Source organism: Python bivittatus, unplaced genomic scaffold (genome assembly GCF_059951505.1).
Source record: "Python bivittatus isolate LINGU-HERP-01145 unplaced genomic scaffold, Pbiv_v1 ctg000200_np1212, whole genome shotgun sequence".
Taxonomy (NCBI): Eukaryota; Metazoa; Chordata; class Lepidosauria; order Squamata; family Pythonidae; genus Python; species Python bivittatus.
Window position 1 is genome coordinate 22,543,001 of NW_028277040.1, and position 27,874 is coordinate 22,570,874.

Below are 27,874 nucleotides of genomic sequence, written 5' to 3' on the forward strand. Positions count from 1 at the left end.
TGGACTAAAAAAAATCTGGCCAGGCTGATGAAGAATTTGAGAGATTTGTCCCCCTACTTGTTTGCCAATTCATCAGGTAACATGTAAAAACAATGACATGTTTCTTCTCCTTCAGCTGAATGTTTATTTCTTGAGATCGGACTGTAATTGTAGTACATCATACATTCCATTTTTTTCATTTTTTTCTCACTGAAGAAAATATAAGTTGAGTCAAGCCCCAGTGTATTGTTCAGAACGATAAGAGTATCACAAGATAACTTGAAAGAAATTCCAGTCATACCATATGAAATATAGAGAAAATGTTCTGAGAAAATTGCAGTCAGTTGGACATAAAAATGGAAAGAACAAGGAGTATCTCCCAGCTAGCTAAAAAAATCAGAAGTTGTTTGTCAGTATGGTACTGAACACACCCATGGAAATCTCCTTTGGTGCCAAAACAGGTTCCTTGTTCCTCCCCAGTGTTTTTGGTTTGTTTATTTATTTGTTTGTTTTATGGTTGCCTAGCCACTGAGCCACTGTGCATCCTTTTTATTCCTGGGCAGGTGAACCACTTCCGTATTTTTGCCAAGAAAAGGGCATGGTTATATCCTGTTAACAGGCATTAAGCTTGCCTTGAGGGTATAGTTATGTTTATGCTATAGTGTTTGTATTTTATTTTGAAGTTACATACAAGTGTGGCATATATTTTTCAAATTGAATAAAATGAAGCAATTGCACACAGGATCATCTATCAACAAGGGTGTGGTGAGGGGTGTTCAGTGAAGGAGCTCCAAATCTCTAACAGTTCTCAACATCTTCACAGTGGCTGCCATTCTGATCCTGTTCTGATGTTTCTGTGACTATTATGGCTGTTTTGAACAGAATTCCATTGGGAACATAAATAGGTGGCTGTGAATTTAAGCATGAAGTTCAGAAGTTTGGGTCTCATGAGCTGGTTTAGGCGAGTCACTTAGAGAGTGAATCATGTTGTGGGTTACTCCTTTGAACGGTTATTCATGTCTCAAGCTGTAAGGTTTTATGAGGTTCAGGCACATGATGCATTCTCACTGCTTCTCCACAACATCTTGTAATTTAAATGATAAAATGTGTGGTGCCAGTCAATGACTACATTTTGTGGTAGTGAATTCTACAGGGTACTTCAGGGTCTGTATGTGAAAAAGTACTGTGTTATACAATGATGCAGTGTACACAATGACTCCAGCTTCATTGGAGGGCTCCAGAGTTTAATACTGTGGAAGAGGGAGAAAAACCCTTAAAAGTGTAATTTTTAGAAGTTGATATTTCTGTACTGTTGCCTGTGTAGTTTAGTTTCAGTCCCTTTCATGAAGGGGTAAGAATCTTCACTTAAGAAAGATTAGGTGATACTGTGAAACATATTGAGCATATGACATTAATGGCAGCATTAATGTGAGATTTGTATACCAGGAAATAACTAGTTTTTGGCTTCCATACATCCGTCTGAACTTCTTCAACACAAAAAGACGTATACAGGCCATGCTCCTTTTATTTGTTGAGACAAATCTCCCTAATCCCAAATCCATCCTCAGCAAGATGCTTTGATGGCAACTTCAGGAAGAGAAATGTGATATGTCTTGGATCACATGTAATTAAGGTTTAACATGAAGAGTGAGGTCCCAACATGCTTTACAAGGCTGAAATTTCATGTTATTTAACAAATACATGAAAACTCCCAATAATGGGGTGTTTTAAATATTAGTATAATTTGATTCTTCGTATAACATTCTGTCACAGTCATTTTTACAGCAGTGATCTGAAATAGTTAATGTATTCTTCATGCTGTTAATGACACAATTTGCCATAAGTTTCTTATACGTATACATAATAGTGGCATTCACACAAGTGTGAATGTGATAATCAAGTCTCAATCACAGCACGCATAGCCTGTAAAATATTGTGGTATACAGAGATGTAGATGTTCATTGCCTTTCAATAAGGTCTTAATTTGACATGTTAGAGAATCAAGAAACACAACACTGATTTTATATCAGCATGCAAAGCACCAGGTATTTCTAATGAACAAAATAAATTGCTTCTTAATTAAAGCTGAACAAGGAAAAATCATGGTTCTCATGGATCTGCATAGTATAAACATAGAAGTAGAATCTGGAAAGACTCTATATAAAGTTTGTTTTTGTGCTGCAAAAATAAATAGCTTTCTAACTTAAATGTTAAAAAAAACTCTGAACAGCTTTTGAAAAGTAATTTCATTTTCTGCTGAAAGAATGTTAAGCAGGGCTGACATTTTATTTTCTAACAATGTTTTTTTTTTCCTTTTTAAAGAAAATGTAAAAGAAATATTTGGGCAGACCATTATTCACCATCACATCCCTTTTAACTGGGATTGTGAATTCATTCGATTGCACTTTGGACATAATAGAAAGAAACATCTCACCTACTCAGAATTCACTCAGTTTTTGCAGGTCAGTTACTTTTTATATATTTTTCTCTGTACCTTAATGTATATTTGTTGAGCACAACATCATGTTTGCAAAATAGTAATAGAATGCAATACTATTTCAGTTTCCAGTATTTTACATTTTAATGCAAATAGGAAACTTCTTTCATAGTGGATAAGCTATGAATTATCTTTTTGTCATATGTGTGCAGTCCATCTATCTATTGCCGTGTGTCTGCCTGTCATCTAGATATAAATTGTGAGTTGCTAACATTTTTCTTAGGGTAATAAAATGGATTTTGGATGATCAAATTTGGGATTACAGTAGTTTGAATTGTGTACTGTTGTTTCAGAAGTGTACAGTTGGTCACACTGATTTTGCAAAATATTTTTGAGGCTGTTGGACTTGCAGATTTTCATTTAAGATTGTTTAAAAAATATTTTCATTACTTAACAGGTTATCTTTTCTTGTTTGTATGTATGTGAATGTTACATTAAAATGAGTTGATCAGATTAGATTTGCATATAGATAGGTCTCAATTACAGGTAGTCCTCGCTTAATGACCATTTGTTCAGTGACTGTTCGAAGTTATGGTGGCACTAAATGAATGGTATTTATGCCTGGTCCCCAAAATTACGGCCGTTGCAGCCGCCATGCGGTCACATGATCAAAATTCAGGTGCCTGGCAGCTCGCCCACACTTATGACCACAGAGACGCTTTAACTCCCCCAACCTGCCTATCTTCCCCCCATCTCTGCCTTTTTGGCTACCCTGCACAGTGTCACTTGGCAGTAGTCGCAGCACTGGCAACGCTGGGGCTGAAATAGAGGCCCGGGACCTTCAGCAGTCTCAGCCAGCTGCTGCCGCTCCCAGGCCTCTACTTCCGCCCTGGCATCACCACCGCCGCCAAGGAGTGCTGCCTCAAGGCCCATGCTGCAGCCAGCCACCCTAGCACCACAGTGCAAAGCCCCAGCTGTCCCGCCACCCTGTGCTCCGCCAGCCCTGCTGCCCCAACTGACCTTCGTTGTCTTCTTCCTCCCGCTGCTGATGAGGTGCAAGCTGCCTAGCCCTATGCAAGACAGCCACTGGTTGCACCAGGCCTTCTTCATGAGGCTGTGCGTGCCTTTCTCCAAGTCATGCATGATTTTCTCAGAAGGGGAGGCTTGTGGTGGCATTCCTTGGCAGTGCTGGTGGCACCAGTGGTGCTGGGGCTGAAGTAGAGGCCTGGGGCAGTGGTGGCTGGCTGAGACTACTGAAGGCCCCAGGCCCCTAATTCAGCCCCAGAGCTGCCACCACCACTGAGGAGTGCCACTGTGCAGGGCAGCCAGAAGGGCAGAAATGGGAGGAGATTATAATGGAATGTGAGAATGACCTTGGAAGATGGGGGGAAGAGATGCTGCCTAGGGAATGATCAGATAAAAGGGGGAGCAGCCCACAACTGAGTAACAGGCAGAGAAAGAAACTTAGAAAGGACCCGCCCTAACTGATCAGGCGGTAAGTAGGGATGGCAAGAGATTTGTACTTTCAGACTTGCAAGATTCTATTAATGTAGCCTTACAATAAAGTAGAATTAGCTCATCTTGTGTTTCCTGTCTGGTTTACCTGGGAGGGCTGACATCAATCTTGCCTGTCTGAAAGTACGTATCTCCTGCCGTCCTTATTTACCACTTAATCAGTTAGGGCAGGTCCTTCCTAAGTTTCTCTCTCTGCCCGTTACTCAGTTGCAGGGTCTTCCCCCTTTTATCTGATCTTTTCGTAGGCAGCATCTCTTCTCCCCCCGCCCCCATCTTCCAAGGACATTCTCACATTCCGTTACAGAGATAGGTGGGTGGGGGAATTGAAGAGGAGGCAGTCCCTTACTGAGGCTCGGGGCTAGGAGGGACCAAGCCGGGAATGGCTTGGATCGGGGTGGGTCCTCGCCTAACAACTGGAGGGATTCGGTTAGCTACAGCAATGGGGACTGCCAGGATTGCTACTGCCAAGGGATGTGGTCACGTGATGTCACATTTTATGACCACATCGCTAAGCGACAGAAATTCCAGTTCCAATTACCATCATTAACTGAGGACTACCTGCGATGCGGTTAATGAATTCCACAAAATGGTTGCATTATTTGAATTCACACGATTCAAAGTGGTATTTCTATGGAAAATAGGGTAATTAGTTCCAGCTTGATGGAAGTAGGCAATTAAAATTTTTAAACTTAAATTTGTACATTTGTTTATTAATGAAATACTGCATAACAGTAAAAGAGGATAAGCCTATATCCCAAGCGCGCCTGCTATCTCCTGTATTCTCCTGTAGTTCTTCAAAATGAGCCTCTCCTTTTTTGAGCTTTCCTTGAACGGCACCTTCCTTTTCTCCAATTTGCACACACGACGATTAGCGTCTAAAGCCCCAACAGCAACTGCACATTAACTGAATTTTGGCTCGCATTAAATGTGACCTGGTATCAATTTATAATTTGCATTAAATTGAACATTTCACTATTCGAACTCACACTAATTGCGACCTACTTGAATTTTATCTGGTCATCCCTCTGCAATGTGTGAATACTCTCCCTTGGGCTTTATTGGTACTATAGGTCTTGCAGTAAATGGAGTTGCATTGCATTAAAAGACCTGCTAGTCAAAAAACCATTGTAGCAATTTTTAGTAGAAGTGCCTGCGAATACCAGGTGGTGATGTGTAGATACAAACTGTTCTGCCCATTATTGGTTCCATTTAGTTGTGTTGTGGCAGGGACCAAGTGTTTTTAGGGTACCCTAGTCCAAAGCACTTGACAATTATCTCCACATCATGATCCATGTGAGAAACTCACCGCTGTGGTTGGATACTGATCTGGTGTCTTTTTTTTTTTTTTGGTGAGCGTTGAATTTAACCTGGTTATTTTGTCATGTGCACTTTTAATAATTCTAGAGCACTCACCAGAGTGATAGGAGGAGAGAAAAACACTACATGATTTTACATAATCATCTTTTGGCTGCAACACAACTCAAGTATATTTTTAATGGTTTGCTTCGTTTTAAGTGTTTGACATCTTATATAGGATGTGTACTCCATATGTATAAAGTAATACCATCAGGACAAAATTCTATGCCCAGAAAAAACTGAATTCTGCAAAATTTATAAAGCAGGTCACTTTGCAAAGAATTGCTTATTATTGCACAACATTTTCAGCAGTCAATTGATCTCTTTGAGAAAAGCTTTTTTAGGGCACCTGAAACTATATTCCCAGAAAATATAGAAATTTGTTTCACTATTTCTGAGGCTTTACTGGGAATTATTCAAAGCCAGTCATACCCTCATATGGACTAGAAGCTTGGATTAGAAAAGGTAAATAGGTTAAGTGAGGAAGGCCAATGAGTCTTATTGCGGATTTGAGTTATTCACTGTTGGTTGATAGTCTTGCTGTCCTTGCAGCATGACAACATGCACTGAACTCCATATGTGTGGCTTTCTTCTGTTCCTTTTAGTGGTATTTTTTTGAAGGATGCAAGGATGCCATTGCCAGAGAAGGAGAGGTGGATTCAGTGGGGGTTCGAGGCATTATTCTCATGGGTTTTCAGAATAAGACTTACCAAGCATCGTCCCTTGTAATTTGATTTCAGGAGCTGCAGTTAGAACATGCAAGGCAAGCATTTGCATTGAAAGACAAAAACAAATCTGGCTTGATCACCGGCCTGGATTTTAGCGACATCATGATTACTATCCGTCCGCACATGCTCACTCCTTTCGTGGAAGAAAACCTAGTCTCAGTAAGTAGCCAGCAATATCTGATTCAGTTGGCATATGGCCATTGCTTAGACTGTAATATATATGAACAATCTCTGGAAACGCAGAGGAATCTGTCACTGATGCAAAATTGCTTTAGCCCTTCTAGGATTGTCTTAATGAGGCCATCATAACACATATTTGGGAAAGTAGAAAATAGGAGAATGGTAATTCTTCCAGTAGTTGGTGGTGGGAGAACCAGTAGTTTCAATTAGAATTTGGTGTAATTTAAACAAGAAAATAAAACCTCAACATTTTGGAGGCTTCTGTAGTTTTTGAAATGTTAGTACCACCCATGAGACTTGAAAGCTTGTATATATTTTCACTGCTGAAGGTGTTATATGTTAAACTTTTCAGACATGGAATCCATCATCCATCCAAATCCTCCTCTTCATATTTCTTAACATATATTTGTAAGGCTGTTGTGACAACTCTTACGTTAGAACATCACTAGTTAAGGGTCAGATCATAGAGTTGGAGACTAGTGCATTTAAGCAGGAGAGGAAATTCAGTGGTTTTCCAGATATTTTTGAAGAACTACTCCCATCTCCCAAGCTAATTGGCTGGAATGGATGTGCGTTGGACTTCAACATTACAAAAGGTTCTCTAGACTGGTCTAAACGTTAGTGACTAAAGGACTTTCTCCTTGCTACTCTGCATGTGTAATGCAGAGACATTCTCTGAGTGCAATAATATGCAGATGCATTCTGGACCCTCAGGAACAAGGTTTAGATATCTATTCCAATTTTTAGTTATCCAAGAACTTGGGGGTGAGGGCTTTCATTTGCCCATTTTTCAGTGGCAGAAAATCCTTTAATCACAACTCATTGTGTATCTTAGCACTTTTCAGGTCTGTTAATAGATCTATTACCAAGTGAAATTCATTTTTTTACAATATTTCCAATATTTTCATCCCCTACTTATTTGGGAATTGAAATGTAGGGAGGAATCCAAAATGGATAATAAAGTCCATAACTCTTTTCTCCATGTGACTTACTGTGCTTTGCTTTCTACAAGGTTGCAGGTGGATCTGTCTCACATCAAGTCAGCTTTTCCTATTTCAATGCTTTTAATGCTCTACTGAACAACATGGAACTTGTTCGAAAGATATACAGTCTCCTAGCAGGGACTAGAAAAGATGTAGAAGTTACAAAAGGTAAAGAAGTCAATGCCATTATTTTTTAGATTACTGAAGCTTAATGCTATATAGGAAACAAGGCTGGAGCATCCTATCCTTGAGTCCGAACCCCTTAGAGCAGGGATGGTCAGTAAATGGTTCCCCACCCAACCTGTAAGGCTCCTGCGGAGTTTGACTGGAGTGTGCAGTCTCAAATTTTTTGGCCTTTTTTATGTGTTTGGGGAAAGATGGAAGAGGGATTAAGATAATTAAGTATCTGTTAATGGAGGGACCTCTGTCTGAGACATCAAAGAGCCAAATTAGGGTTGCACAGCTTTTTCTGGGCTGGGGACTGCACTTGATTTTGGGGCTGCACCCCAAACAATTAGTGGGTCTGGCAGAGTAAAGCTTTATCTTTAAATATTTTAAGTTGGTTGCAGCTTTGGGAGACCCTCTGGGATTGCATATGAGTTTGGGAGGTGATACAGATCTTTTGGGCCTCAGGCTGCAAACTCCTGGGTTAGACAGGTCAATGAGTCAACCTAGATTAAGGCAGCTTCCTTTAAAGATAGGCATATGCATGTACAAACTTTCTATTTCACTTCTGTTGCTTACTGAGCCACAGTTAAGAAGCAACCACATCATAGTCATGTCACCATCTCCCTGCAAGCAGAGGGCATTGGGTGATGACAGTGGAAGCAGACAGTTGACAACATCAAGCCCTACCATGGTGCCATTCCACTTGGAGAGTGACTAATAGCCTCCATCACAATTCTGTGCCACTAATGGATGCTGTCATCCACATTCCTGACATACAGTCTGCTTTTGCCACCACTGTGTTGCACTCCCTTAACAATGGTCTGATTTCCTTCTTCCTTTTTTGGTTTTTGTTCAACAGCCACTGCTGTCAAATGCAAATTTCTTGCTTTCTCACCTGTGTCATTTGAATGTTAGAGCTTAATTGAACCCAAATCATATTATGTAATTGCCTGCCCTTTGGAACATCATCCCCTCTGAGATTAGATTGGCCCCATCCATGCTGGCCTTCCGTAAGGCCTTGAAAACTTAGCTTTGTGCCTGAGCCTGGGCCCCTGGGTGTGTAACAGAGCCCGTCTCCTAGCTGTGTTGATAGTTGTTTGAATGATGTCTGGCTGCTGTATGTTTTATTTTTTATATTATATATTTTGTCCATTTTACTGTAGACCTCCTAGAGTCACATGTGACATGGGCAACTATATAAATCAAATAAGTAATCCCCTGCAAGAAGGGCCACTGGATTTGTCTGGCAAGAACTGGATAATTCTTGTGATATTACTGAGGATGAGGAGGGTGCCCCTCACTGTAAATTTACTTAGTACAACACGTTTTGTATAGTTATCCTGAGAGAAACCAAGAGACACAGAGCTCTGCACACTCCAGTTATTTATATTGTGATTTTAAAAAAAATGATTTGGACCTAATGAAAACCAAGAGCAATATAGGCACAGTTGATGGCCCCTAACCCTGCTTTTGCATCTCCAAAGCACCCTTAGAACTTTCAGGGCACCTGGTCTACTTTTTTGTTTTTGTTTTGTTTTTGCAAGGCTTGGGAGGGTTAAGGGTACTATTTAACTCACCCTAAGCCCTACCAAACACCAGGCTGAAAATGACTGCACCCCTTCAGTGATGTCATAATGTTGTTGGCCAAATCCTGGGCATACTCCCTTGGAAGCTTTCTTTTTTTAGGATAATGTCTGGCTGCTACAAATTTTGGCACCTCAGAGGCTCCCTTCCTTTGTCCTTGAAGGACAATCTCAGTTGACTCTTGTATGAGCCAAATAAAGCCAAATGTTGAATAACACTACACGCTAGTGGGCAGAAAGTAGTACATTTGCATTTTTAGAACAAAAGGATGTGAAACCTAAGTGAATCTGCATTGTTTCATATATTCTGTGAGACTAATATTTAACAGATCGAGGTGTGCTTCCTACTTTTGCCCTGTGGTACTCGCTGTACCAGAAGGGGAATATATTCTGTTCTTTTCTTTCTCTAGGTGAGTCTGAGATCCTATCCCTTTAGCAGTGCTAGTTTTCTGCTTCTGAGTAAACCACAGAGTCAGTTCTATTTGGAGTTTCAAGGCTGCCTTTTTATAATGGATTCAATGCTTATTGGTACTAATTTCATTTTGTGAATTTTGTATTTTGATATATAGATTTTTATGCCAAATGGTAGAGATCAAGCTTTCCCGATCTGGTAGCCTCTAGATGTGTTTGAAGGACAATTCCAAGAATCTCTAAGTGATAAAGGCCAGACCAGATTGTGCATTAGAAACAATGAATTATGAATAATTGGTTCTCTCTCTTTTTTGAAAATATCTTGAAAACAGAGGAATTCTCTCAGTCTGCCATCAAATTTGGACAAGTTACACCTTTGGAAATTGATATTCTCTACCAGCTGGCTGACCTGTATAATGCTACTGGGTAATCCTAATTTTTTTTTTTTTTAAGAAAATGGAATGGGGATGCAGAATGGTGAAATGTTGAAAAGACAGATGCCAGTCAGAGTACATGTAATGTAGCAAGTGAACAAGAACACACAAAAACACACCTAATCTCCCACTTCTTTCCCCCATGTTGAAGGGGAACAATATGGATATTCAGCCTATGTTCTGAATCATTTACATTACATGTATGGAAGACTGAAACATTGTTATCCCCAAAACTCTTTTTTGCAGGCAAATTTATTTAGTTAATACTTGTGTGAACCAGCGATTTCATTGTCTAGTATGAACAATTAGAGGTCTGATACAGTCCCACTATACTCTTCACTGCATCTCTCCCCAACTTTATACTCTTTAGATGTGTTGTGCTACACTCCTGGCCAAAGACCATATTGGCTGGAAATTATGGAAAAATTATGAGGCATCAGGTTGAGAGATAGCTCTCCAACATAATCTACATCTACTTTGTCATCCTTGATATCACAGAATGGAGGAACTGGATTTTGCTCCATCTTGTAAGATTTTGTGGGAGATTGCTGAGATTTTGAGAGATTCTGATGGTCTCTAGGGGCAGGTCTGAGAGCAGGCACCTCAAGTGTAGTACAGAATATTTGTACCCTACACCAAGTAGGGAATGCTTCAGCACAGGCTTCCATGTATTGGTATATAGCCATGGCTGATTGGTCATTGGGAGAGGGCCTTAGTCAGATTGGAATGATAGATTCTTTTGGCTATGAATTGCAGGCAAGGAATGCATATCTTAATATTGCTGTCATAGAAGAGCTCCCTGTAAATGGAAGGCTGACAGCAGGAGGAAAACTCTCATATATCACTGAAGTAACAGTTTTACGGGTGCTGGAAGGAGTATGTCGTGGCTTTTATTTGCAGTTCTGTTTAACGGTGATCTCTTTTCCATGCACTTGTATGTAGACGCTTGACACTGGCAGATATTGAGAGAATCGCACCTTTGGCTGAAGGAGCCCTACCTTACAACCTGGCAGAACTGCAGAGACAGGTAGGTGCTTTCAGGGACACGATCAGGTCTACCAGTTCCAGTAAATGGCTGGAAGTTAAGACTCTTGAGATTAAAGTTAAATACCTTTTCATCCAAAGACTTTCATGACATTCATATTTATGTTTGTTGAAAAAGTGCACATTCCACTAATTCACATGTCTGATTTTTTTTTAATCTGTTCAAAAACTGCCTCTGTTGAACTACTAAAATGCTTTTCACACTGTTCCAAATAATTAAAAAAAGTGGTTGACTGAAGCAGTGGGTGGTATAAGCAAAGCTGCCGCCTCTGATCCATCCCTTTCAGGAGCTCTCCAAACAATTCTTCTACTAGACTTTTATTTTATTTTTTTAAAGAACTTGGGGGTGTGGTAGCTGCCTACAGGAGGAATGTAGACAACCCTCTGGTGATGTGAATGCCTTTGGCTCGCAACCCAAATTTCCAGAGAAGTTGTTCTTTATCATAAAAATAAGCAGTTGTGTTTCTGCCTGACTTCAGACAGTTGTGCTTGCAAAAACTTGTATGTGTTTTTATATTTCTTAAAAACAGTACTTTCTAATAAAAGAAACACATCTGAAATGAACATTTAAAAAGAATAAAACTGAGTGTTCACAGTATATAACCTCTCAGTGGCTTTCGATACCATTGACCATGGTATCCTTCTGGACCAGCTTTGTGGCTTGGGAGTGGGAGGCACTGTTTTATGGTGGTTCTCTTCGTTCCTCTGTGGCCGGTTCCAGTCGATGTTGGTGGGGGATGAGAGGTCAAGCCCTAGGCCCCTGCAATGTGGGGTGCCTCAGGGCTCAAGCCTTTTGCCTCTCCTTTTCAACATCTATCTTAAACCTCTGGGGGGTGCGGTATCATCAGTATGCTGATGATACCCAGTTATATATCTCCACCCCTAGCCGGACTGGTGATGCTGTGGTGGTGCTGGCCGAGTGCCTGGAGGCTGCAAGGGTCTGGATGGGGAGGAACTGGCTTCAACTCAACCCTGGCAAGACAGAGTGGTTCTGGGGTTTTGGCTCCCCAGGCCCAGATGATATTTCATTTTGACTCTAGATGGAGTGGCACTACCCCAGATTGAGCTGGTGAGCAGTTTGGGGGTCTTCCTAGACTCACAGCTCCTGCTCAAGGAGCAGGTGGCAGCTGTGGCTAGGGGGGCCTTTGCACAGATTCGTCTGGTGCACAAATTGCCCCCCTTTCTGGACCGGGAGGCCTTGCTCATGGTCACTCATGCCTTGGTCACTTCCCATTTAGATTACTGCAACGCGCTCTACATGGGGCTGCCCTTGAAGACCATCTGGAAGCTACAACTAGTCCAGAATGAGGCAGCGCACACAGTGATGGGTGCCTCTAGGTTTACCCATGTTACACCTTTGTTGTACAAGCTGCAGTGACTCCTGGTTTCCTTCTGGGTGCAATTCAAGGTGCTGGTTATTACCTTTAATGCCTTATAGGCACAAGCCCTATATCTGTGGGACTGCCCTTCCCTAAGGATATCTACCTGTCCTACCAAATTAGATGGGGTGGGCATGCTCCTAGTTCCTTCTCTTAAACACTGCCATCTTATGGGATCTAGGAAGCATGCCTTTTCCATGGCAGCCCCTGCCCTATGGAACACCCTTCCCCCTAAAGTTCGGCAGGCCCCACCCTCCTAGCCTTCCCAAAAGCACTTAAGACCTGGCTTTCCCCCCAAGCACTGGGATAGATCAATGAGAGTTTTTGTGGTGGACTGCTTGTTAAAGTGTATTATGGTGCCACATTTTTACTATTTGTGGTTTTAATAGATATATGTACATATTAGTTGTATAATGATGCTGTTTTAACTGTTGGTTGGGAGCCACTCAGAGTTTGGTATAAAAGGGCGGCTATATAAATGTTTTAAATAAATAAAATAAATAAATAGTCAAACTGCCAGAATGTGATTTGTTCTGGAAGAAAACACAGTCCAGTGCAATTATTTTTATGAGTCTGTCTTATGAGAGTTTCTCTGCAAATGACCACATTATCTATTTGTGTTAAAACTCAGTTTCAAAATTAACTTGCCTCTAATATTTCAGTATGTTTCTTCTGTTAGCCAATAATGCCACTCAGTTATTATACTTTAACAATCAACATACGAAAGATTTGTTAAACTAATTATCTATCACGGAGATTGACCAGGTCAATTTAGCTAGACTGTCTTATTGAATTTTACTTAGGGTGCTTGTTGGCTTTTTTAAAAAAATTGTTGCCATAGCAGTGCTACACTTTTATTATTTAAACTTTGATTGGTAGGAAACACTGCTTAGATTAGTTGTATTAAAATGAACAGAAACATACGTTCTGTGTTCTGCTCCTTTGGCTCTTTTGAGATGAAAAAATATAAAAAAAATAAATTGGGAGTCTGTGAATGCAGTAAAAAATTCAACATTACTTGGCTCTGACTCAGGATGATTTAATGTAAATGTTACTAATGGACAGATCATATTGGGATTTATTTTGATTATGCTTGTTTTATTCACCTCTTTTACAGTGGGGCAAAAAAGTATTTAGTCAGCCACCAATTGTGCAAGTTCTCCCACTTAAAAAGATGAGAGAGGCCTGTAATTTTCATCATAGGTATACCTCAACTATGAGAGACAAAATGGGGGGGGGGGGAAATCCAGAAAATCACATTGTCTGATTTTTAAAGAATTTATTTGCAAATCATGGTGGAAAATAAGTATTTGGTCAATATCAAAAGTTCATCTCAATACTTTGTTATATATCCTTTGTTGGCAATGACAGAGGTCAAATGTTTTCTATAAGTCTTCACAAGGTTTTCACACAGTATTGCTGGTATTTTGGCCCATTCCTCCATGCAGATCTCCTCTAGAGCAGTGATGTTTTGGGGCTGTCGCTGGGCAACACCAACTTTCAACTCCCTCCAAAGGTTTTCCATGGGGTTGAGATCTGGAGACTGGCTAGGCCACTCCAGGACCTTGAAATGCTTCTTACGAAGCCACTCCTTCGTTGCCCGGGCGGTGTGTTTGGGATCATTGTCATGCTGAAAGACCCAGCCACGTTTCATCTTCAATGCCCTTGCTGATGGAAGGAGGTGTTCACTCAAAATCTCACGATACATGGCCCCATTCATTCTTTCCTTTACACGGATCAGTCGTCCTGGTCCCTTTGCAGAAAAACAGCCACAAAGCATGATGTTTCCACCCCCATGCTTCACAGTAGGTATGGTGTTCTTTGGATGCAACTCAGCATTCTCTCTCCTCCAAACACGATGAGTTGAGTTTAGACCAAAACGTTCTACTTTGGTTTCATCTGACCATATGACATTCTCCCAATCCTCTTCTGGATCATCCAAATGCTCTCTAGCAAACTTCAGACAGGCCCAGACATGTACTGGCTTAAGCAGGGGGACACATCTGGCACTGCAGGATTTGAGTCCCTGGCGGCATAGTGTGTTACTGATGGTAGCCTTTGTTACTTTGGTCCCAGCTCTCTGCAGGTCATTCACTAGGTCCCCCCATGTGGTTCTGGGATTTTTGCTCACCGTTCTTGTGATCATTTTGACCCCATGGGGTGAGATCTTGCATGGAGCCCCAGATCAAGGGAGATTATCAGTGGTCTTATATGTCTTCCATTTTCTAATTATTGCTCCCACAGTTGATTTCTTCACACCAAGCTGCTTGCCTATTGCAGATTCAGTCTTCCCAGCCTGGTGCAGGTCTACAATTTTGTTTCTGGTGTCCTTCAACAGCTCTTTGGTCTTGACCATAATGGAGTTTAGAGTGTGACTGTTTGAGGTTGTGGACAGGTGTCTTTTATACTGATAACAAGGTCAAACAGGTGCCATTACTACAGGTAACGAGTGGAGGACAGAGGAGCCTCTTAAAGAAGTAGTTACAGGTCTGTGAGAGCCAGACATCTTGCTTGTTTGTAGGTGACCAAATACTTATTTTCCACCATGATTTGCAAATAAATTCTTTAAAAATCAGACAATGTGATTTTCTGGATTTCCCCCCCCCATTTTGTCTCTCATAGTTGAGGTATACCTATGATGAAAATTACAGGCCTCTCTCATCTTTTTAAGTGGGAGAACTTGCACAATTGGTGGCTGACTAAATACTTTTTTGCCCCACTGTAAATCCTTTGAGCAAGTGCACGTTGTGAAGCTGCACACTCGTTTCTGATACTCACATGTGTACTTAAACAAAAAAAATTAAATGGAAATTTCTAAATTCTGCTTGCCAATTCCTCCTATCAAAATTATATAATATACGCTGTGATTCCTGTATTTTCTAACAGTGTAATTTCCTCTAAAATCTTTAAAATAACTCTATACGATCATTGAAGTTGTCCTAACAGACCACTACCATATTACTTTCTCCTCTGTATCATCATGATGTAAGGATATATTGTTAGTGAACAGTTTTTATTTGCAGGTAGTTTCATGCTAGTAATATCAGGAAAATATTTTTGTTCTAAATATGAAAGATGAAAAGATAAACAGGGAAAAGATGAAAAACTAGTTTCAAAGCAAATTTATAACATTTCAGAATACTGAAAATCCCAATATTATTTAAAAAATGGTAGAAAGGTGCATATATAATTGTAAACAGGGTTAACAACTGGGGCATGCAGAGGAGTGAAAACATGTAGGAGAGGTGATTAATATGACTGTTCACATTTAAGCCATTTCCCCCTCCCCCACCTGCCTTGTTTTACAGTAGCATTGAACATCTATACTTTCTGAGGTTTATACTTCTGCTCTGGGTCCTTCTGCCTAAACAAATTATCACTATTAAGACACAAAAGATATTGAGGGAAATAATATTGGTCGATAACTAAAGGAAGGCAATATGTCTAAAGGAAGGCGATATAATATTCAATAAATTCTTATATTGAACCATGTGTTTTCCCCATTAACAAGTCATTCTGGAAGCAGCCAGTAGATAGATTTGTTAGTCAGGAAAGAACTAACATCATCTACAGTCATGTGAAAAAGAAAGCACACCCTCTTTGAGTTCTATGGTTTTACGTATCAGGACATAATAAAAATCATCTGGTCCTTAGCAGTTCTCAAAAGTAGGTAAATACAACCTCAGATGAACAACAACACATGGCATATTACACCATGTCATCATTTATTTTACAAAAAGAAAGCCAAAATGGAGAAGCCATGTGTGAAAAACTAAGTACACCCTTACTGTTCCCATTGGTATGAAGAAGCTAAGTAGCAGCCAGGTGCTGCTAATCAAATGCCTTTGATCAATTGATCATCAGCAAGTGTGACTACCTCTATAACAGCTGAAGTTTTAGGAGTTTGCTGATCTTGAGCATTGAGGTGTGTGTTAACACAATGCCAAAGAGTAAAGACATCAGCAATGATCTTAGAGAAGCAATTGTTGCTGCCCATCAATCTGGGAAGGGCTATAAGACCATTTCCAAGCAATTTAAAGTCCATCATTCTATAGTGAGGAAGATTATTCACAAGTGGAAAACATTCAAGACAGTTGCCAATCTTCCCAGGTGTGGATGTCCCAGCAAATTCACCCCAAGGTCAGACTGCAATGCTCAGAGAAATTGCAAAAAATCCAAGAGTTACATCTCAGACTCTATAGGCCTCAGTTAGCATGTTAAATGTTATAGTTCATGACAGTACAATTAGAAAAAGACTGAACAAGTATGGTTTGTTTGGAAGGGTTGCCAGAAGAAAGCCTCTTCTCTCTAAAAAGAACATGGCAACATGGCTTAGATTTGCAAAGTTGCATCTGAAAAAATCACAAGACTTCTGGGAGACTGTCCTTTGGACAGATGAGACCAAAGTGGAGATGTTTGGCCATAATGCACAGTGCCATGTTTGGTGAAAACCAAACACAGCAGATCAGCACAAACATCTCATATCAACCGTCAAGCACAGTGGTGGAGGGGTGATGATTTAGGCTTGTTTTGCAGCCACAGGACCTGGGCACCTTGCAGTCATTGAGTTGACTATGAACTCCTCTGTATACCAAAGTATTCTGGAGTCAAATGTGAGGCCATCTGTCCGACAGCTAAAGCTTGGCTGACATTGGGTCATGCAACAGGACAATGATTCCAAGCACACCAGCATATCTACAACAGAACGGCTGAAAAAGAAAAGAATCAAAGTGTTGCAATGGCCCAGTCAAAGTCCAGACCTCAACCCAATTGAAATGCTGTGGCGGGGCCTCAAGAGAGCTGTGCATAAACAAATGCCTGCAAACCTCAACTGAAACAATGTTGTAAAGAAGAGTGGGCCAAAATTCCTCCACAACTATGTGAGAGACTAATAAAGTCATACAGAAAACGATTACTTCAAGTTATTGCTGCTAAAGGTGGTTCTACAAGCTATTGAATCATAAGGTGTACTTAGTTTTTCACACATGGCTTCTCCATTTTGGATTTCTTTTTGTAAAATAAATGACAACCTGGTGTAATATGTCATGTGTTGTTGTTCATCTGAGGTTATATTTTACCTACTTTTGAGAACTGCTAAGGACCAGATGATTTGACCAGATGTCCTGATACGTAAAACCATAGAACTCAAAGAGGGTGTACTTTTTCACACGACTGTATGTTGTCTGCAGGAAATGCAAGAAAGTAGGGATTACAATTAATACTTCCAAAGCATGAGTATATAAAATGCAGTCTTTTGCCATTAATGCAAAATTAACATACATATCAGAACAAGAGAAATGAGTCAAAGAAGTGATCTGTTTTCAGAAACCTGGATACTTTATTGATTTTTATAGAATTCATTTGATACAAATGCTCAGTTTAGACCAAACATTTAGTGAAGAGGGAATTATTATTTTTTGTCACTTTGTTCCTGGTTGTTTAGTGACGTACATCTGAACGTGGCTTCAGTTCATGGTTTAGCCATGTACTGTACTTGTTTTAAGGGCTTCTTCTCCAAATGGTGTGGTTACAAAGCATCCTTTCTGAGTTCACTGCTGGTTGCCACTGGATCTGATCTGAAATACCTTCTGGCTAAAAAAAGCCAGGAAAGGGAAGTTGGATGTTGGCCTCCTTCTTTGGCTTGTTCCGGCTGGAAGAAGGAGTTACATTTGATTTGAACAACACAATCACCTAAAAGCAAGTGATGGACAGGGGAGTTATAGTCCAGTGGAGGCAGAGCCCCCAGGTCTAATCAAGACTGAATTGCAGTAGGCAGCACACACATCATTCAGAGGTTCAGTGTGGCCTATGCTTGGGGCAACTGGCTAGGGATTGCAATCTCAGGTTGAGAAAGACTGAACCCCAACATATTTCTGCTGTATTCTGCCTTTCCAGGAAAGACCCTTGTGCAGGCTTTATGTCAATGTCACAGCACTGCTGACTGCTTCGTGAATGGGCTCGGGTTGCAATACAAGGGATCTCTGTTCTGAGGCACACCCTCTGCACTAGTGGAGTGGCTGTTGGAGGAAGAAAAAGGGAGCAGGATACAGTCTGAACTTGCCTATCTGTGATGGATTCTTCACTTTTTATTAATCTACTTTTTCTGTCTATTTAGCACAAAGAAAAGAGTGGAAACTGGTCTTTCCATCACACTGGCTGCCGATATGATCACTAGAAAAATGTCTTTGTCTTGCTGCTTAATATCTGTGTGTGGGAGCTTTGTGGAGAGATGCTTGTGACAGTCATTTTCTATTTATAAATATTCATGCTCTGAAAGCCATAGCATTAATTTTACTAATTTGCATCTTCTATCTGAATGCGGTTAATCCATGGGCTATAGTAAGCGTCTTCCTAAATAGTTGTAAGTTATATTTCCATTAGAAGAAAAGAGAATATCTGCATCATTATAACTTCATGCTTCCTGAGTGGTGACCCTGGGAATAGAGGCTGCACTGAGAACAAGGATGTGGTGGAGAAAGCTGCAGCAGGAAGGGGAAATCAGAAAAAATAAACTTACGTTTAGCATTTCCTCTTCCAGGTGCCTTTCCACTGCTGTAAAGATTGTTGGTTCCCAGCCACTAATTCCAAAAACTTTGGATTTATTTTGAGCAGGCCCAAAGAGCTATTGAAATGGGCCAAGACTTTGGTAGGAAAAAATACATGGAAGAGTGCAGCATATGCTTTTTCTTTCTCTGTTATTGCATTTCTATCATGCCTTTTCTCTACACAATGGTCCCCCTAATTTCATCCCCACAACAATCACCTGTGGCGTTGGTTGGGCTAAGGGAGGTGCCTTTAGGCCACCCTGTAAAGACTTTAGACCTTTAGACTAGGGAGCTTCTATGGCTGAGGGTAGATGTGAAGCTGGATCTCCCTGGTCCAAGTTCAGCCTCTTAACCCACTCCCTGATATTGACTCTGCATTCCTCAATGATCTTCGTATGTTCGCTGTAACTTAAGTAGCTTATAGTGAATGCTTTGTGATTCTTTTCTGACAGTATTGCCACAAATCATAGATGACGTTCACAACAGGTGTCACATTTGCTTTGAACCCAGATGATTGCCTAGAATCTTCCTGCATGAAAGAGATGCCCCCTCCAGTGAGGCAAATGGTGCTGTCTTCTTTGTGGAGATGTTCAGTGGAGTAGCTGCCAGATGTAGGAATTCCATGTACATAAGCATCATGGCATGTGGAGGTCTTGGGATCAAGACTTTGCTACTGCTAGTATCACGTCAGATCCTGAATTCTTTCCTTAGGAATACCGAGGGTTTAACTCAGCTTGAATGTAAAAGGATGCTAAGTGTCCAGAATCATATATTCATACCCTCCTTGTACATAGGGCAAGAGGAAAAAAAAACCTGTTGTCAGCACTTTTCTTCACAAAACATGACTAAGACTGTCTCAGGGATGGGGGAAAGGCTGAGCAAACCTGCGTGGAAAGATCTTTATTTGTTATCTTCACTGAACATACTCCTTTGTTCAGGACCACAGCATACATTTGAAAGGCCCTTCTTTTGAAGCAGATTTGATGTAATGTTGATCAGAATATTGTCTCTGGCATGTGTTTTGTTTTTCTTTTACAGAATAGCAACTGGAGTAGAGAGAATTTTAGAGATACTACTTTTGCCATGAAAAAATAAAGCTGAGATTTAATGTTGTCTTATTTGTCCCTGAGCAAAAGGGCTGTAGAGAATTATTTCAGTAGATTTTTTGTGTTTGTATATATCTACCGTAGCTCAGAGCACAATTGCTTTTAGCCCTTATTTAATTTTTGACCAATTTTATATCTTACTCTCATTATCTTTGTCTTCTCCTTTCCCCCACCCCTTCCTTCTTTGCTCCTTCCTTTTCTGTCCCATTCTCTTCTTCACACACAGCGATCTTATGGTGGTCTGGGCAGGTCTGTCTGGCTCCAGATAGCTGAGTCGGCTTACAGATTCACTTTGGGCTCAGTTGCTGGAGGTGAGTAACATGTGAAGGAGAAGTGTTTCAAGACAGGACTGCTGTAGTATTATCTTGCTGGTGTGGTTGCAGATCTGCTGAGATGGCGTTGATTGCTCCCCCATGATAAAGATGGTGGGGTATAAAGAGAGGTCTGAATTGTTCTTTATTTTTCTTTTCTTTCCTTTTTTTAATGTATGAAGAATGTACATTAGATCTGGCTCCTGACTGTTTTTGGAGCCAAAATTGCAGAATGACATAAGGAATCTTCTCATGTGCAGTTTCAGAGTAATTTTTAAATTACATCTTGATAGAACTGCTACTCAAAATAAACTGAAGTGAAAGAAGGGTCAGGAAAAATATGACATCTTAATCTCTTATTGTAAATAGCTATTTGTGATCATTGCTGTAAATTATTAGCTCACTTCCCAAAAAGAGACCATGAAATACATCCACGCCTGCAATACACTGTCATCTTCCAAAGTTATGTTCTGTAGGTTTTTATAACTTAGTATGAACAATTGGAGATTTCAGCTAATTTTTCACCCTTGCTTCAGATATGGCAGCTCTGTAAGGCAGGGAGTGGAAGGAAAATTCAAGAGTTTGGGACTGAATTCATTTCCAGCTAAGCAAGGGCATTTCCGCGCCGTGACTGGCTTCACAACTAAACGCTCAGTTTGTATTGTCCTGTGAAGGTCTCCATTGTGACTGTTCCCACCATGCTCAAACACTCTCCATTGGCTAACGTCTGCTCTGTCCAGGTGGCCAATGGGGGAGCAGGACGATTAACTTCCAAAGAACACTCCATATTGTTGTTGCCTTGCTGTGTTTGTTGTTGCAGCAAGGGGTGGGGAGAAATGGTCACTTAATCTGAAAATTAATTCAGTTGTAAAAAGCACAGCAAGCTGGGGTTGAGGTGCTCTAAGGAGGTGAGGCTTAGTGAGAGCAGTTGCTAATGGGAAACTGCCCATTTCATAGCTCCTACAGCTTTAATATTGCAGAGGAAGTAAATTGGCTCAGCTGAGAAGAGATGTAGAAGCCTGATGACATCCTGGGATCCCAGTGGTGTCATTCCCGTCCCCAGTATAGGTACAAAAGCCTCTCGTGGAGGCCCCAAACTTTATAAAGAGGAGATTTGGGATGGTTGTTCAGAAGTTCCAAATGCAACCATCTCTTAAATTTTTAGATAATGAGAAATGTCTCCCAGTCAAATACTTCTCCTTCCTCAGGAAGTAAAACCAGAGTTTCAATCTGCTCTTTCCTCCTACTTTTTCCTTTTTTATTTGTATTAGTGAAGTAAGAGCAAACAAACAAAACACATTAGGGATAGCACAATAAAGGAGTATATGCATTATAGTGATTTTAAAAAAATAACATAGAGAAAAACCAGAAACAAAAAGAAGGAAGAAAAAAGGGATCCATATAATATTAATATCAAATGACTACCATCATTTGATATTAATATTATATGGATCCCTCTGACCTGAGAATTTTCCTCCAAAATAGAAATGTTTCAACACAAGATTAGAAAATAGAAGCAAGTTCTTTTCTCTTCTGTACCATGCCACATGTTTAAGGAGCAAAGTTTAATTTATCTGAGATATGGCACCTCTTTTTAATGCTAGATTTCAGTTGCAACATGAAATAGAGAACATGAGTATTTACACCGAGTCTAAGCTGTTTAGGATTATAATTCAGAAGCAGATCATAGAAGCAGCCATTTCACTTTCTACTGTCCTAAGTGGCATTCCCTGTTTTTCTCCTTTGGGCTTTCTTCTCGGTTCAGAAGAACCTCCCATAACCTGGTGCTCTCCAGAGAGGTCTGGGATGTTGGGAGTTGTAGTACAAAAGAACTGGACACCAGGTGGGGAAAGGCTGACATAGCTACAGTCACCTAATGTCATGGATGAATATCAACTATGACCTATTTGTGTGTGTGTGCACAATGAGAAATCAGAGTATCAAGCTGTTGTCCTTTTCTGGTGATTCTCCACAGCTGTGGGAGCTACTGCTGTGTATCCTATTGACTTGGTAAAGACTCGCATGCAGAACCAGCGCTCCTCTGGCTCGGTTGTTGGAGAGCTGATGTATAAAAACAGCTTTGATTGTTTTAAGAAGGTTTTGCGCTATGAAGGCTTTTTTGGTCTTTACAGAGGTAAGTGAACCATGGGTGTGTTTCAACTTGAAGGGCATCGTGGCCCTAATCTTGTGTGCTCTAAATTCAGAGGAACGTGTATGTAGGTTGATTGCCTCCTCTAAAATGAGGAGAGCTCCCATTGGGCTGGGAGGTAGCTCAGTGTCTAGATACTAGTTCTTACTCCGAAGTCAGAGGATGAGCCTATAGCTGGAATAGAGCAATAGATGCCACCCATTTTAATGGAATTGGCCTTTTTGCAAAGATTGCAAATCAGTGAGCTGCTTTAACATTAATATAGACCTTGATCACTAAATGACTATAGGAACTGATTCTGAGGTGGGAGCATGCGTGGATATATATGTACACATGATACACATACTATATCTATATTTTAATGTCTGTGCAAGGTTTATTTTCAGGTATGGATCATAAAATGTAAGCGTTAGAAGGTACCAACTCTTTATCCATCTAATGATAGCATAATTCACCAATATTTTCATCTTCTGTAGTTCAGTCTCAAGGGAGACTTTGTTGAATGCCTTCCTGAACTCAGTGCATACCATATCCACCTAATTCCCACAGTCAACTAAACTGGCCACATCAGAAAAGGAGATTAGGTTGGTATGTTCCTGACTAATTTTTGATAATTAGCTTCTGCCAAGCAATGCATTCTTTTCTACACTCACAAACTGATTGGTTAATTATCTGTTCCAGAGTTTTGTCCAATATCAACATTAAGTTGACCAGTCTCAGATTTGTAGTCATCTGGGTCTTCTTCTTTTTCCCTTTTGGATATAGGAACAACATTCTGCCTTCAGTCTTCTGGCACTGTATCCATCTATTATTTCTTGAATATAATAGAAAGGGACTCAAGATGACATCTGGAAGCTCCTTCAGAACTCTCAGATGCAGTTGGTCTGGTGCTCCCTGTAACCGTCTTTTTACTTACCTTGGATTGTCACTTCCTCCTTGTGTCAATTGTTTTGCTTAGATCCATTTGAACATAGTTCTCTGGGGAAGAGACCAAAGCAAACTAGAATTTGAGGAGTTCTGCTCTCTCCCCCATCAGTTGTTACTGTTTGAACATCTTCTCCCAGTAGCAAGCCCAACCCTTCCTTTTTCTTCCTTGTATTACTGACATAGTGAAAAAAGGCCCATTTGTTGCTTTTAGCTTCCCTTGTAGGCCTAAATTCCTTTTGTATCCCCAGTCTTTCTGATTTCTGCCAGTATTATCTACCTGCTGGTATGTCTTCATGGTGATTACACTAATCTTTCTGTACATGCTCCTTTTTATATGGAAATTCTCTATGTATCCACAATGTTTTGCTGAGCTACCCCCACTTTTTCTTCATTAGAATGATGTGTGATTGCATTTCTAGTGTCTTATTTTTTAAAAAGTTCCCAATCTCCTCTGCTCCCTTTAAACCAAGGATTTCTTCAGTCCATGGGTTCCTGCCTAGTTCTTCTTTAAGATAGGTGAAATTGGCTCTTTTGAAATCTAGTGTGTGTGTGCGACTATGCTCCATTTTCTTTTTCTGTAGGACTTTGAACCCCAAGAAGTAAGTTATCTGTAATCCTAACCTCAACCTGTTGCCCTCCAAATGTGGGGCTACCATAATTGTAATCTGTTGCCGAGAGCTGCCCCCTGCCCCGACGCAACTGTCTCCTGGGGTAATGGGGTCCGCAATCTGTTGCCCTCCTAGAATTCGTAAACCAGTATAGCAATTGGAAATTTTGGGAGCCATAGTTATATGTTTGGAAGATGCTAGATGGCAAAGGCTGCTGTAGTAATATTGAATTGAATTTTTGACCGAATTTTATCTCCTTCGAAACTACAGTGGGATGAATCACCACTTTCTGGCAGCTCTGTAACTTACCCGAAAGTTGAGCCCAAGGTCAGGTGGGGAGAGAGGTAATTTATGCTTACACTGTCATATTGGGAAAGAGCAGGACAAGACTCCTGACTGATACCAAACACACAAGTCTCTTCTCTGCTAACTGGCTTTGCTTGTGGAAGAGGCTTCCTGTCCCTTCCTATTTTGCCTACTTCCCCAGAGCATCTGCAAGAGTCTCGGATGGCTCAGGGCACTCTTCTCCTTAATAGTGGATGAGGTTGGGGAGGATTGCAGTGGAAAGAAGGAATTGTCCTAAATTGGACAAAATAACTTTATGTGAGCAGATCTCTGCCGGTCTGGGGGCTTTCCCATCCCCCATCCCTCACTCTTCAGGGCAGCAAAGGCATGCCAGGGATTGCATAATGGCTTGTGGTTCCCAGGATTCAAGCCCCACTATTTTTACCTGATGAATTAGCTACAAGAAAGGACATTGTCTGACTGTGTTTATAATGCTGCTTCACTCAGGCATCTTCAGGCTCTCTGTGGTTTCTGTTTTATTTCCAAGCCCTAGTTGCATAAAAAAAAAAAAGTCATGATTTGATGGGAATGAATGGAATCTGCAAAAGACTGATTGCCAGTTGATCAAATTAAAAAGGAGCCTTTTGTGGTGAGAAGAGGACCGTAATGTGTACTGAGAACGTATTGCAAGAACAGTTTGAGGATCCTTGGGCAGCAATACAGCTGATTTCAGCAGGAATTGATGCTCGTGAAAATACATCAACAAACTGACTACCTCCATACAATAGATTTGCAATATGTAGCATAGTGAGATTTTTTTTTTTAAAAAAAGTTATATCTAGGTATTTGTGAAGATAATCATCAGTGGAAATTCTTTATGCAGAAAGAAATGGATTCATATTGAAAAAACAAATATTTGTGCTAACAATGTATGTATATGTACACTGATTGTGATAAATCTTTTTTGTTTATATAGGGTTGCTTCCACAGCTCATTGGTGTTGCTCCAGAAAAAGCTATAAAACTTACAGTAAGTCTGTTAAAGATGAACCAAGCCCCTTTCCCTTCTTTCTTTTAGAAAGATTTATGGTACAATCCTATACACCTTTATTCAGAAGTTTAATTCATTGGGGCTTACACCTCTGTAACACACGCACACATATTTCCCAAATACTGTAATCTATCTTTGTGGGAATTGCTTTTGATTTTCAGATCTTCTGAATGTGTTAGATTAAATTGTATGTGAAAATTATGGAAAGTGGTATAATAGTATAAATGTATGTTTTTTTGTTAGGTCAATGACTTTGTCAGAGATAAATTCACTCAGAGAGATGGCTCCATTCCATTTTTCGCAGAGATCCTTGCAGGAGGCTGCGTAAGTACTATCGGTGTAGAAAGGATAGAGCTGTCTGCTCTCTGTTTGTAGTACAGTGACAGCTTAATACAGTTATTAACTAAGTCATGGGAAGAGATGCCGCAGTTTCAAGGTGAGAATGTGCCAATCAGCACTTCTGGTGCTTAAACAGAATAGATTCTAGCAATTCATGGACCAACTTTATGCTACAGAGTTGATATTGCTTCAGTCATTGTGCATTTGCTATAATAAATACTACTTGTTTTCATAAGGTTGTAAATCTGGCTGGCCAGTGCCTGCAAGAAATCTGAAAATGCTTGCAGCATGGAGTATGGATAATACCTGTGTTTATATAGCTTTTTCTTTAGAAGGAAGATTAATCAAAGCATCTGTTCCTGTACATTTCTGGATCCCAGAGTTTCTTTTCCCAAAAGGAAATTGACAGTTTTACTGTCAGTGAGGGACATGTGGTCACTTTTATGTCCTCCAGGTCTTTCCCAAGTCCCCGCTAAAACCTGGGTAATTGACAGAATCACCCAGATTTGGAGACTTCTGTCTGAATATGTCATCATTAGCCCTTTGAATGGCCCATGATTAAGGCAGATTGGACAAATAATTAGAATAAAATCAGATTCTAGCTTGACCTGAACATTTTACAACTTCTAGAGACATGTAATTAAAGCAGGTTTCCCAATGGTTGGCAAGTTGTAAACCCACACACATGTAAGCAAACACATATGCATGGTTATTTAAAATATAAAGCAATCATTCTCCAAGTAGCTGGACAAAATATACAAATAGGCCAGTGCTGATGCTAACACTTTCATTTCTCGCCACCAAACTACGACAGTTCTTTAGGCTGAGCAATAATTTGTGCCACAGCAATTAATATATAAATGAGGGTGGTTTTATAAGGGCAAATTTCAGAAGCAGCAACAATAACAAAAAATTATTTAAACCAAGAGAAATAGTACAAAATCAACATTAAAAACCCTAGGAATCTTCTTATGTTAACATTAACTTATTTATAGTACATATCTTCTGTATCAACAGGGAATGAACGTATCTGTCTTTTCACAGTTTTTTAATGCCACAAACACTCCCCCTTTTCAGTCTTTAACTGGCTAACAAATCCAAATTCTTGGATTTTATAATACCCAATCAAGCCAGCCATGCTTTTCCTAACAGAAGCTCTTGGGAAATCTCCACAAACAACTACAGATGACAGATTTTCTAAGTCCACTGCCTTATGGGAAAGACTTAAACTTATGTACTTAACTCAGTCCTAATGAAATCTGTAGGAGATGCAAGTATTTCACTTTCAGTTTACTGTGAATATGATTTTATCATTCAGGTATAGCTTTCCAGTGGGACAGTGTTTTCCTAGCAGCTTGTAGAACATTTTAAAATCGGCTGTGAACTTTATCCGGCATTTATTTCTTCAAATGTAAATTGAAAAAGTGTCCAGCCTTTGCTTGTTATTTTAAATATTTGATGGGACTATATCCTGTAAGCCAATTTGGTGTAGTGGTCAGAGCTCCAGGCCAGAAACCAGGAGACTATGAGTTCTAGTCTTGCCTTAGGCAGGAAAGCCAGGTGGGTGACTTTGGACCAGTCCCTCTCTCTCAGCCCACAACGTCAGGCTTGGGCGACAAGTCGGTCGGTCAGTTCCTATCACAGCCAGCGGATCAACATTCAGTTGATGCGAAAAAAAACGGACTCTGCACATGCGGGGGAAAAAAAAGTATCCTATCAGATTGCCAAGTACAACCTCTGTATCTTTAAAATCTGGATAGAAGAGAAGTAGTTGTCAACTGTAGCCTCTTTGATCACCACCATGAGGGAATGAATTTGGTTGCCCGTGGACATGTTGCCTCTTCTGAACTTCTTAGAGATGGTTAGTAACTCACTCAGAGTCTTGCTTAGCCACTCTCTTAACTTCCATTTGAGCAGGATGGACTTAAACTGCTTTGGCTTGCTATCTAAATTTTGGACAAGAAAGCTGTTGACCTTTGCTGGCTGCAAATTCAGTGAGGCAGCCTTGAAGTAACGTTGCTTTGTGTTTTTCCTGATGATGAGTGGCAGTTCTGTTGATACTTCAGTCTTTTAACTGTCTACTTGTAAATCTTAATCTGGGGAAAGGGAACAAGCAAGTGATCTTTTCATTACTCTGGAGAGAATCTTATCTTGTTCTGGAAGGCCCATTGAAATCCCCTACCAGATGTGTTGCAATCCCTTCCATGCTGCAGATAAAAGTAATTCCCAGTCCAGCACATCTGCTAACCCTTTCCCCTTTGTAATTCTGCTCTAACTGCTGGGCGCATTGCTGAGGGTATGGGGGAAGGAAAGGTCTGCTGAGATTGTGTGAAGAAACCTGCACAGTCAAAAGCAGC

General features: G+C 40.4%; 1 protein-coding gene across 1 annotated transcript in view; it reads left to right on the plus strand.

Moving 5' to 3' along the window:
* The window catches only part of SLC25A12 (solute carrier family 25 member 12), a 63,740-nt gene that overhangs the window by 22,137 nt on the left and 13,729 nt on the right, over positions 1-27,874 (plus strand). Inside the window, exons 5-13 of the mRNA XM_007430405.4 lie at positions 2,302-2,441; positions 6,028-6,174; positions 7,208-7,346; positions 9,673-9,766; positions 10,717-10,801; positions 20,075-20,159; positions 22,135-22,293; positions 25,105-25,157; positions 25,422-25,502. Of these exons, the coding sequence (XP_007430467.1) occupies positions 2,302-2,441; positions 6,028-6,174; positions 7,208-7,346; positions 9,673-9,766; positions 10,717-10,801; positions 20,075-20,159; positions 22,135-22,293; positions 25,105-25,157; positions 25,422-25,502 (983 nt within the window). The remainder of the gene's footprint in view (positions 1-2,301; positions 2,442-6,027; positions 6,175-7,207; positions 7,347-9,672; positions 9,767-10,716; positions 10,802-20,074; positions 20,160-22,134; positions 22,294-25,104; positions 25,158-25,421; positions 25,503-27,874) is intronic.